The sequence below is a fragment of the Phacochoerus africanus genome, chromosome 8 (assembly GCF_016906955.1).
Source record: "Phacochoerus africanus isolate WHEZ1 chromosome 8, ROS_Pafr_v1, whole genome shotgun sequence".
Taxonomy (NCBI): domain Eukaryota; kingdom Metazoa; phylum Chordata; class Mammalia; order Artiodactyla; family Suidae; genus Phacochoerus; species Phacochoerus africanus.
In genome coordinates this window covers 42,614,174-42,626,218 of record NC_062551.1, presented here as the reverse complement: position 1 = coordinate 42,626,218, position 12,045 = coordinate 42,614,174, and the positions used below count along the sequence as shown (strand labels likewise).

The window sequence follows — 12,045 nt, the reverse complement described above, 5'->3', positions numbered from 1 at the left end:
GACACTTGGGGTGGAAGAAGCTCCAGGTAGCTTACGAACTCACACGGCAGGGCGGGGGGGGGGGGGTCAAACAGCTAAGCAGACACATCTCAAACCCCCTCACCAACAGAAGGCAAAACCCTCTTGGGTGTCTGTTCAAAGCACTGCCTCACCTTTTAGGATATTCTGAAAGTACTGAATAGCCGCACTGTCCCACTTCTTGGAGGGTCTGGAACAGAACAGACGCAACTTCATTAAAGGAAAAGCCGAGGCTAGTACACCAACGTCACTCTGTAAATTATACTCGGGGTGTTCCTAATATGACATGTTGATGGGAGTCTGGCTCTGCGCTGGGCTGACGACCCCAGCAGCCAGCACGGCTGGCTTCCCGCCCCCCCCCCCCCCCGCCCCCAACTGCTGCCCCAGACGCCAGAGCAGAGACTCAGGGAGAAGAGCCCCCTCTTGGGGCTTCTTGTGCTGCTGTGCCCACCGCCATCATGCCAGCACCTGTGACATGGGTCTCCCCATCAGAACACGAGCTCCGGGGACAGCCCCTGAGCGGGGAGTACCCAGCACAGAGCGAGGCCACGTGTGTGCTGGGAAAACTGACATCCTCAGAGCAGCCAGCTGTGGGAAACCCAGCCTCTACTGTCTCATGCTTTTCCTCACTCTGCTTCTCCCTGTCACTGTGTTCCATTTCTCCCTATCATCTTGCCCTTCCCTACGTGTGATACTGTGATTTATGAGAAAAAATACATATTTGGTCATTGTCCCTGTTGCACAGAGCTCAGCGATTCCAAGGGGGATGAAGCTGTCTTTTGGCATGTTAACGAGGTGACTTTTGGAAAGGACCTAGGTAACTGGGGGAGACGGGCTGGCTGCCAGGGGAACCAATCTGTGATCAGAGTCAGAACTTTCAGTCCCACCCCCCACCCACCCCCACCTCTGGGAAGGGGAGAGGGGGTGGAGGATGAACCAACCAATCGCGAGTGGATGATGAGTTAATCAATCATGGCTGGTAACGAAGCCTCCATAAACACCAAAAATTAACTTGGTTGTGAGCATCTGAGTTGCGAGGGGGTGCAGGGAGTCTTGTAGGATGGAGCCCCTCATCTTGGGAACAGACGCTACCTCAGGGGAGACTGCATTAATTGCTTAGGGATGTGTTAAAACACACACACACACACACACACACACGCACGCACTGGAGTCAAGAGTCCTACTATGCTTTGGAAAGAAAATCACAGGAAAAGTTACAGGCGGTGGAAGATCACAAGAAACCAGCATTTGGAAGCATGGAACAAAAATAAAATAAATAAGGTTAGAGTGATGTTTTCTGTCTACCACTGGTTTTATTTACTAGAGGTGCCATCACTATCCCCCAAAGGTTGTTTCAAAGATCAAATGAGGTAATGCACATAAAGCACTCGGCCCAGTTAGTTTCATCTTTACTGAGAAAGATAATAAGCACATTACCTCAAGAAAATCATGAAGCATTTCCAAAAGGAGGTAGAAATAAACAAGCAAACAAATAGTGGTTCTAAACCCTGTTGCATAAAAATTACTCAACAAGCTCTTCGTTTTTTAACAAAATGTAGTAGATTCCTAGTAAGAAAAAGGTCAAGGAGTTCCCGTTGTGGCGCAGTGGAAACAAATCCAACTAGGAACCATGAGGTTGCGGGTTCGATCCCTGGCCTCGCTCAGTGGGTTAAGGATCCAGCGTTGCCATGAGTTGTGGTGTAGGCTGCAGACACAGCTCGGATCCCGTGTTGCTGTGGCTGTGGTGTAGGCTGGCAGCTACAGCTCTGATTAGACCCCAGCCTGGGAACCCCACATGCCTTGGGTGCAGCCCTAGAAGACAAAAGACCAAAAAAAAAAAATCAATCTAGGCTATGAACTAGTATATTGAGAAGTCTCTCACAGGAGTGCCAGTTGTAGCTCAGGGGGTTACAGACCCAACTAGTATCCATGAGGGTGCAGGTTCGATCCCTGGCCCTGCTCTATGGGTTAAGGATCCGGCATTGCCTCAAGCTGAGATGTAGGTTACCGACGAGGCTCAGAACTGGCACGGCTGTGACGTAGGCAGGACCCCTAGCCTATAAGCCTAGACCCCTAGCCTGGGAACTTCCATATGCCACAGGTGCAGCCCAAAGAAGAAAAAAAAAGAGTCTCTCACAGACCAATTAGTCTGTGCATTCCTCTCCACATACACACACACACTACATGAAGAGATACCCAACTTTACAAGGCAGAAAAAAATGCAACATAAAACAAAATACCAGTCATTCAGCAAAGAAGTGAAAATTAAAAAGCCTGATGTTCAACATTGTATGGGAAAAGCAGCACTTTTTTTTTTTTTTTTGGTCTTTTTAGGGCAGCACCTGCGGCATATGGAGGTTCCCAGGCTGGGGGTCTAATCGGAGCTGTAACCACCAGCCTATACCACAGCCACAGCAACACCAGATCCGAGCCAGCATCTGCGACCTACACCACAGCTCACGGCAATGCCGGATCCTTAACCCACTGAGTGAGGCCAGGGATCAAACCCGCAACCTCATGGTTCCTAGTTGGATTCATTAACCACTGCACCATGAGGGGAACTCCAAAAGCAGCACTTTCTATCCTCCAATGATGGGAGTATAAGTTGCTAGTCTTTTTGGAAGGAAATTTGATGAAACCTGCCCAGGCCCGTAATACATGTATTCAGACACACCTTCGTAATGAGGCGCAAGACAAAAAGGCACCGCTTGTCAAAAAAAGTGATCAAAATGCAGCAAAAGGCTGAGGGGCTTGCTTCAGCCCTTCTTTGTCTACACTGAGGGTCTCCTAGGTTGGGTGTGTCAAGGTTGGGAAGGCCCCTGTGGGGCACTGTGGGGGCACTGGGGAGGGGGTCATGCAGAGGGGGTGTGAGGAAGATGGGGGATGGCCTCTGAGGAAGAGCTGAGCAGGACATCGACGGGGACGCTGCCGGCTGCTCTGAGGATCGTGGCGGCCTCGGCAGAAACCAGCTGGCTTAGTGTCACTGGTGTGGATTCCAAGGCAGCCACAAGGGTGATGGATTTCTCTATATTCTTAAGAGAATGTACAGAGCAGAATAGTTTAGAGACCATCTAGCTGGCCCTCAAGAGAGGAAAGGTTAAACACAGCAGCTGTGCCGATTGCAGTCACCCGGGAAAAGGACTGGAGCAGAGGGGAGCACAGGGACTGGCAAAGAGCTGCAGCCCGCGTTCTCATGGGTACCACTGGGTCACTTTGCTGGACAGCAGAAACTGACGCAACACTGTAAATCAACGATATTTCAAGCAAAAAAATGTTTCAAAACATTCTTAAGTTCCCTCTGCCAATAAGACAGTGTGTTCTAATTTTCATTAAGAGCTCCACGCCTGTGAATATGTATAAAAGTGCCGAAAAAGAGCTGCAAGTTCAAACCTAAACGAGCCCCAGAGGCTCCCAGGAGGAGGGAGGGGATGGGGCTGGAGAAGGGTGCCCTGCGTATTTTTTTTAATGCGCCGTGACCCGATGTACTAATGTTTTTCTTTAAGGTTAATTTCTTCCTTTTTTCTTTCTTTCTTTTTTGGCTGACCCACAACATACAGAGCTCCTGGGCCAGGGATCAGATCCAAGCCACAGTTGTGACCCAAGTCCTGCGGCAGCAACACCGGATTCTTAACCCACTGGGCCGGGCTGAGGATAGAACCTGCATCCCAGTGTTCCCAGGATGCCACTGATCCCACTGCACCACAGTGGGAGCTCCTATTCCTTTTTGTAAGTTAAAAAGACAAACAACACAGAGCTCGGGCCCCTCCTCTACCCCTCACACTGCAGCCTCTGTGGACGGGGCAGGTTTGACACACAGACTCAGAAGACACCTCCTAAAGGACAAAGAGACCTTTGAAATCGCTTAGCACGTCTCAAGAGGACCCAATTTCATATCATCATACACTCGATTTAAGACTTTTAATGAGGGTTCAACATACATCAGCAGGTGTACTTACACAAGCTCAGCATTATCTTCCCGGAAGTCAACGTGCAACGTGACAGGTTTTGTGCAGTATAGTCTGAATTTTTTTGCTCTGTAAGGAAGCTGCATAAACGTCTCCACTGCAACTCGGATGCTTAAGAGTGAAACAGAACAGTTCCAAAATAAAGGAAAAAAATTACATATAATAACATAGTTCTTAAAAGTATGCCTATATATTTAATATCCTTAACATAAAACAAAAGACCAAAAAAAAGCCCATTTTTTTCTGTTTCTACTAGAGCCACCAAGAGTAGGCAAATGCTTAAGCCCAGTCGCCTACGAAGATGAAAACTGGGTCTTGGCAGCTGAGAAAAATCTTACTTTCCTATATACCAAGATATACATACGGAGTTCCCGTCATGGCTCAGTGGTTAATGAACCTGACCAGCATCCATGAGGAGGCAGGTTCAATCCCTGGCCTCGCTCAGTGGATTAGGGATCCGGCGTTGTTGTGAGCTGTGGTGTAGGTTGCAGATGTGGCTCGGATTCTGTGTTGCTGTGGCTGTGGTGTAGGCTGGCAGATGCAGCTCCCATTTGACCCCTAGCCTGGGAACTTCCATATGCTGCAGGTGAGCCCCTAAAAACAACAACAAAAAAAGGACACACAGCTCTCAAATGTCTATGTGTGCACAGATATATACACAGTACATAAAAGATATTCAGTACATCTCTGGCATTAAAATTTATTTTTCAGTCTTTTGTCCTTTTAGGGCCACACTAGTGGCATATGGAGGTTCCCAGGCTAGGGGTTGAATCGGAGCTGATGCTGCCCACATACACCAGAGCAACAGCAACACCAGATCCGAGCTGTGTCTGCGACCTACACCACAGCTCACAGCAACGCTGGATCCTTAACCCACAGAGTGAGGCCAGGGATCAAACCCATAACCTCATGGTTCCTATTCAGATTTGTTTCCACTGAGCCATGACAGGAACGCCTTAAGACTTTTAAATATCAATTTTAATACACGACCAGAACCACCTTGAAGTTTCTGTAAATAAGCAGATGTTTTAAAAATTAGTGTTTGTCAACTCTGCACAAAAGGGTTGAAGGGCTGAGATCAGATAAGTAAGTTCGTCACCATTTTTATTTCCAGTCTCCTTCAGGCAAACCACTTGGGTGTGGGGTTTATACATCTCACGTGCCACGGCTTCTCAGGTGCCCCATGGGGGGGCCTGGGCACCTGTGTCTCAGCAAGTGTAGAAAAGGCAGCTGGACTAACCGCCCCTCCAGGCCTCCTTGCTCTAACCACACAGTTCTCTTGCCCAAAACAAACTGAACTTACAACTCCAAATACTGGGAGAAAATATCGCCAGTTCAGTACAATGCTGGTTTTAGTAACAACTACATTTATAAAAGCAAATCACAAGCTAGGAGGCCATCTCCTTTTCCGCGAGGACCTGCCAGCCCGCCAGCCAGCTGTGGGAGCAACCTCCTGCCAAGGACTCTTCCACCAGGGCACCCGCCGCCGTGGCAGGTGCAGCCTCCATCAGAAGGAAGATTCTTCTTCCTCTATCAGAAGAAGGGTCCTGGTGTTTATTTAGTCCTTAAACTGATATCCTCTTCCTCTTGGGCAGGAAACCATGAAAAACTGACCACAAACACCAAGACCAACTTGCTGGCAGGTTCTCCGGTGCCCTGTGACGTGTGGTCCTGGAAGCAGCGTGGGCCACTCTGAACTGTTGCTCATCTTCTGTGACAGCGGCGCCCTCGCTCCGCAGGACACCAGGGACACACGCTCTGCTCTCGGCAACCCGAGGCCATGCCAGCAAACCATCCTTTCCGTGGCGACGAGAAACGTTTCTCCCTGCCTCCCTAAAGGAACCACTCCACCACCTGAGCGGACCCAGGGGACAGGCCAGGCCGGGTGAGCAGCTGGCCAAGAGCACCCGCCTTTCCAGGAAGGACGACAAGAAGGGCCAGAGGCGCCCACTGAGTCCTCATTCTGAGTCTTGCTCCTACACTCACTGCTTGTAAAATGGGATCCTGCGAGTCTCCCCTTCATGAAGCTAAGAAAACTCCAGTTTATGACCTCTGTCCCTTTTAAAGGAGCTCCTTTCAAACTGACATTCGTCTCCTAAAGAGCCTATATCGAAATAAATACGTATGTACGTACTTTTTGGATTTCACGGGAATGTATTTGGCAAAGTCCACAAGGAAACAATCTGCCAGGTAATGGTCCGCTGAAGACACGATGGACTTAATAACAGCCCTGCACCAGCACCTTAGTTCCTGACAATAAACCACACAGACCTGCGAAACAGAGGGACAATTTCAGTGGGAAACTCTCCAGCCAAATAGTGGGAGCACGGAAAGGTACTCTCAACATCACACCTTTCACTTCCAGATGCCAGGAAGCTAGATCACCCCAAGCTAAACTCTGCTTGTCGAGAAAGTAAGAACAGAGGGCACCTGAATTCTAGCTGTTTTTTTGTTTGTTTTTCTCTTTTGGCTGCCCGGCTGCACATGGAGTTTCCAGGCCAGGGGTCAGATCCATGCCACAGCTACATCATGGCTCTCCAAGCCTGACACTGCCCTTGGCCGTTTGTTACTATCGGCCACAACTGGACGTCAGCTTCACCAGGATGGGGACTTTTGTGATTTTGTTTACTGTCACATCCACAGCACCTAGAACAGTACTTGGCATGTACTAAGTTCCCAAAACCACTGGGTGAGTAAGTACCTGCAGGAGTTCCCGTCGTGGCTCAGCAGTGAGCGAACCCGACTAGCATCCATGAGGATGTGGGTTCGATCCCTGGCCTTGCTCAGTGGGTTAAGGATCCAGCGTTTCTGTGGCTGTGGGGCAGGCCAGTGGCTTCAGCTCCAATTTGATCCCTTGCCTGGGAACCTCCACATGCTGCGGGTGCAGCCCTAAAAAGACAGTAAGTAAGTAAATAAATAAATACCTGCAGCCCCCTTTTAGGGCCTAAAATTGCCCTGCTGGAAGGACAGCCCTTGGCACTCTGACTGTCCCACAGGACTGCCGGGCCACAGACAGGCAAACACATGCTGACTGTGCTGACCACAGACTTAGAAAGTGGGGACAGCTGTGCCCAGCAGGGAAGAAGTGGACCAGTGGAGACTCTTGCACTTGGGAAGAGAAATTGGAAAATACAGGGCAGCCATTCTGCAAGGCAGAGGTGCTAGAAAGCCTCACATAATTCAAATAATACAAGAGCAATTCTGCCGAAGGATAGAGGGTATTTCTATTTAATGCTTATGTCGAAGAAACCTGTAGTTAATAATTCACACAGTCAACTCTGAAAAGGTGGTATAATTAGGGCTTCTACTAGCCAACGAGATAACATAAGCATCAAGGACAGTGGTTACAATCAATGAACGCATTAAAAGCCATGCATCCAACACAGTACTTAAAAATGCCGAGAGGGAGTTCTCTGGTAGCTCAGCAGGTTAAGAATCTGGCGTTGTCACTGCTGTGGTGTGGGTTCGATCCCTGGCCCAGAAACTTCCATGTGTCGCAGGTGAAACCAAAAAAAAAAAAAAAGGGAGTTCCCGTCGTGGCGCAGTGGTTAACTAGGAACCATGAGGTTGCGGGTTCGGTCCCTGCCCTTGCTCAGTGGGTTAACGATCCGGCGTTGCCGTGAGCTGTAGTGTAGGTTGCAGACGCAGCTCGGATCCCGCGTTGCTGTGGCTCTGGCATAGGCCGGTGGCTACAGCTCCGATTCAACCCCTAGCCTGGGAACCTCCATATGCCGCGGGAGCGGCCCAAGAAATAGCAACAACAACAACAACAACAACAACAACAACAACAACAACAAAAAAGACAAAAAAATAAAATAAAATAAAATAAAATAAAAAAATAACAAGGAGGAGAGAAAAACAAACCTTTGGACATCAATGTAGATAATGGAGCACAAATAAGTACACTGAAAGTTGATGAGGAAAAAAGTTGATAAGGGAAAGAATCAAGTAATTTTTCTATCTTTCCAAGATGAACTGCATTGTTTCAGGAAGCCAGAGTCCTAACACATGAGGGAAAGTTCTCTATGGAAGAATTTCAGCTCATGAATGCAGAAGCAATGTGAAAATGACCATTTTGCAAGCGTGGTGAAGAACAGATGTGGGCAGTGGTGATGACCGGGTGGCGTGCCCGCTATGGGACAAGCTCGTTGGCATGCAAGGAGGGCTCAGACTGCTGCCACCTGAATGCACAGGCCAACCTCAGCATCACCAAAAGTGAGATTCTCTCCCAAGTCAATACAACTTGAACCTCACAGCACCAGTCATTCTTGGGGGGAAAAAAGTGACCCTAAATCTGTTTTTCTTTCTTTTTAGGGCGAAACCTGTGGCATGTGGAAGTTCCCAGGCTAGGGGTCAAATGGGAGTTGCAGCTGCCAGCCCACACCACAGCCACAGCCACATCAGCTCTGAGCTGCATCCGCAACCTACACCACAGCTTGCGACAACACCAGATCCATAACCCACTGAGCAAGGCCAGGGATCAAATGAGCATCCTCACAGACACGGTCTTGGGTTCTTAACCCACTGGGCCACAATGGAACTCCATCCCTAAATCCAATCTAAGCCTTATATTCATCAGTGCACAGGAAGTACAGGGGAAGTACAGGGGAAAGGTATCACTACCCCCACAAAGAAGTAATCAAGCTATCCAAAATGTGCACTATTTTATTTTTATTTTTTTTAATGGTCATAGTCCTTTATTTTTACAAAATCAGTTATAGATAATAGAGTTGTAGCCTCTCTTACTTCTGGTGTCTGCCCCCCTTGTGGCTGAAATTGGTACGGGGGCTTGCTGTAGGCTTCAAATGTGCACTATTTTAAAAGGACAACAGACCTGGTTTTATTTCTTCAATAAGTCAGTGAAAAATAAGTCATGGAAAAAAATAATTTTACTAACGATTACTTAGGATGGGATGGGGAATTCAAATAATTTCTCATTTTTTCTCATAAAGAGTTTAGAAATAAATCTTTTCCCAACATGCCCTTACAAAAATTCGAACTCTCGTGGAGAAGCAGATCGAGGCCTTCTGTGGCCGCCTGGTCCAGATGCTGGGGGAGCCACTCGTCCCGCAGCTCCAAGACAAAGCGCACTTGCTGAAGCTCCTGCTTTTCTATGCTGCGGACCTAAACCCCAATGCGGAGCCCTCCGCAAAGGCCAGAGCAGCCCCTGAGGTCCATCTAGCACTGAACACCAAGAATACCTCCTGAACTCCATGTCCAACTACGTGGAAGCTCTGTAAGTACAAAAAGTAGTTTGAAATCTTATAGGACCAAACCCTCTCTTATTTATCTGTAGGCTATAAGAACTTTCTAACTCTTTACAATTTTTTTTTAAAATAATCCTATCCTAGCCTGTTCTCAGATATGGTTTCAATATATATGGTGTATATATATACTTTTTTTTTTTTTGGTCTTTTTGCCATTTCTTAGGCCGCTCCCGCAGCACATCGAGGTTCCCAGGCTAGGGGCTGAATCAGAACTGTAGCCACCAGCCTACGCCAGAGCCATAGCAACGCCAGATCCGAGCCGCGTCTGCAACCTACACCACAGCTCATGGCAACGCCAGATCCTTAACCCGCTGAGCAAGGCCAGGAATCGAACCCGCAACCTCATGGTTCCTAGTCGGATTCATTAACCACTGCGCCACAACGGGAACTCCTATATTTTTAAATAAATTATCTATACTTTTTCTGAAACAAGTAATACCATATGCACATATGTTTAACATTTCCATTTGAGCTGTGAAAAAAGAATCCCTGTGGTGAACAAATTCGAGACATCAATGTTATATCATTCAAGGTACTGACAACCTATTTGGAAGGAGAAAGACATTTCGTTTCTCCCTAATGGAACGCAAACATCCTATATTGGACCTGTTATGTTGCCTATGAATTTGACGTTGTGGCCAGTCTATCAAGATCAGATGTAATGGGGGGAGCGGGGTAGAAACAAAAAGATGGGTGTGTTACAAAAATTTGATGTTAAAAGGATACAATAAAAAGGCAACGGTTTTTCAAAATATTACGTTTATCATGCTTAGGTTCCATGACTGTGAGAAGGCAGAATGGAATTAACTGCTCTTCACAGGACAAAAAAACTGCCATCCACACTTGAGAAAGTAGTCAGGATTTTTATTGTCAAAACAAGAGATACAAGCATAACAGAATACACAAATAAATTAACTGTTCTGATCAAAAAAAAAAAAAAATTCAAACTCTCCTGAGAAATGACTGACGTATAGAGAGAAGTTGATGATGGGCAGGAACTGGGGCGGCAGGAAAGGGCAAGGGGCCCTGAGGTGGAGTGAGGAAGACAAAGCAGTAGGAGTTGACCAAAGTCATGAGTCACTAAGAGGGAGGCAGCAGCCCGAGACTGGAAAGCTCCCTGCTCTCTCTGCTACGGTCGCTGCAAGGGATCTAGAACAAGCCTCTGGTTCCCAGCCCCAAGATGAGGGCCCCAACGCCTGAATTTAGAGGACACCGCATCGCCTGCTGACCCATGTGAACTTTATACAAGTGAAACTTTCCATGACTAGCCCGACTCTCAGGCAACCAAAAGAACCTAACACAAGGCAATGATTATAAGCAATGAAAATACTCCAAACGCTTTTACCATCTTAGTTGCCAAAACAGTCTACAATTTGAGCAGCATTTCAAGACATGATGCTTAAAGCACCTTTAGATACTTACCTGCCCTTCTTCCAGCATTAGTGGCTTTATTTCTGTATCTTGACGCATGCTATTATAGAAGTCATTCATGGCATTATTTAGTTTTTGATAGTCAAGTTCATGATCTAAAAAGGGACTACATCCTTTTATAATAACCCAGAAGCAACCTGGATCTTCCACCTGTAAAATTTTAAAAGACAAACGAAACAAAACATAAATTAAAAGTGAAACGATGGAATAATAAACGTTAGAATCATGGTGACTGTTTCAGATTTAAGTGATCTAACAAATTCTGGATGAGTGCCTCTGTCTTAAATGGTCAAATTCAAGATACAAAACCCTCCATATATTTTATATATATATATATATATATATAAAATCATCACCTTGCATACCTTAAACATGCACAATGTTATATGTCAATTATATTTCAATAAAACTGGGAAAAAAGATAAAAGATGCAAAGCTAAAATTCTAAAACACATAACAATATGCAAGTAATTTTAAACTATGTGTTATAACTCAAAAAGCAAACTGAAATCAATGCCCTTGATGTGTATTTTGAAAATATCCATAACAAAATACAAAGGCAAGGCTCAGGACAGTTTTTAGTATTCTATGTATTTCATAAGAAAGAAAAGGAAGTATGAATGCATATACATTATGCTCAGAGTCAAAGAAAGAAATGATGGCAAGTAAAGCAAAAACGTATGAATTACTACCTACAGGAAAAGCCAGGGAGGGCATAGAAGGGAGGGACAGAGATGAAAGTCAGGCTTCTCTGAATGTATCTTATCTATTAGGGTTATTAGAAGCCAAGATTTTCATCATTAAAGAAAAGATACAGGGAGTCCCCATTGTAGCTCAGCAGTGACGAACTCCACAAGTATCCATGAGGATGTAGTTCAACCCCTGGCCTCACTCAGTGGGTTAAAGGATCTGGCATTGCCGTGAGCTCTGGTGTAGGTCATGGATGTGGCGCAGATCCTGCCTTGCTGTGGCTGTGGCGAAGGCTGGCAGATACAGCTCCGATTCAACCCCTAGTCTGGAACTTCCATATGCCCCAGGTGTGGCCCAAAAGACAAAAAAAAAGTTAAATTTGAATTGAAAATAACAGTAAGGGAGTTCCCGTCATGGCGTAGTGGTTAACGAATCCGACTAGGAACCATGAGGTTACAGGTTCGATCCCTGGCCTTGCTCAGTGGGTTAAGGATCCTGCATTGCTGTGAGCTGTGGTGTAGATTGCAGATGCAGCTAGGATCTGGCATTGCTGTGGCTCTGGCGTAGGCTGGTGGCTATGGCTCCAATTACACCCCTAGCCTGGGAATCTCCATATGCCGTGGAAGCCGCCCTAGAAGAGGCAGAAAGACAAAAAAAAAGAAAGAAAGAAAGAA

At 46.6% G+C, this 12,045-nt stretch overlaps 1 protein-coding gene across 1 annotated transcript in view; it reads right to left on the bottom strand.

Moving 5' to 3' along the window:
* TDRD12 (tudor domain containing 12) overlaps positions 1-10,823 on the bottom strand; it is a 74,559-nt gene extending 63,736 nt beyond the window's left edge. The window contains exons 1-4 of the mRNA XM_047792230.1: positions 10,673-10,823; positions 6,118-6,254; positions 3,975-4,094; positions 153-208 (exon numbers count right to left, since the gene is read on the bottom strand). Coding sequence (XP_047648186.1) covers positions 153-208; positions 3,975-4,094; positions 6,118-6,254; positions 10,673-10,741 — 382 coding nt within the window. The 5' untranslated portion in view covers positions 10,742-10,823. The remainder of the gene's footprint in view (positions 1-152; positions 209-3,974; positions 4,095-6,117; positions 6,255-10,672) is intronic.
* Between the last annotated feature and the right edge of the window lie 1,222 nt (positions 10,824-12,045).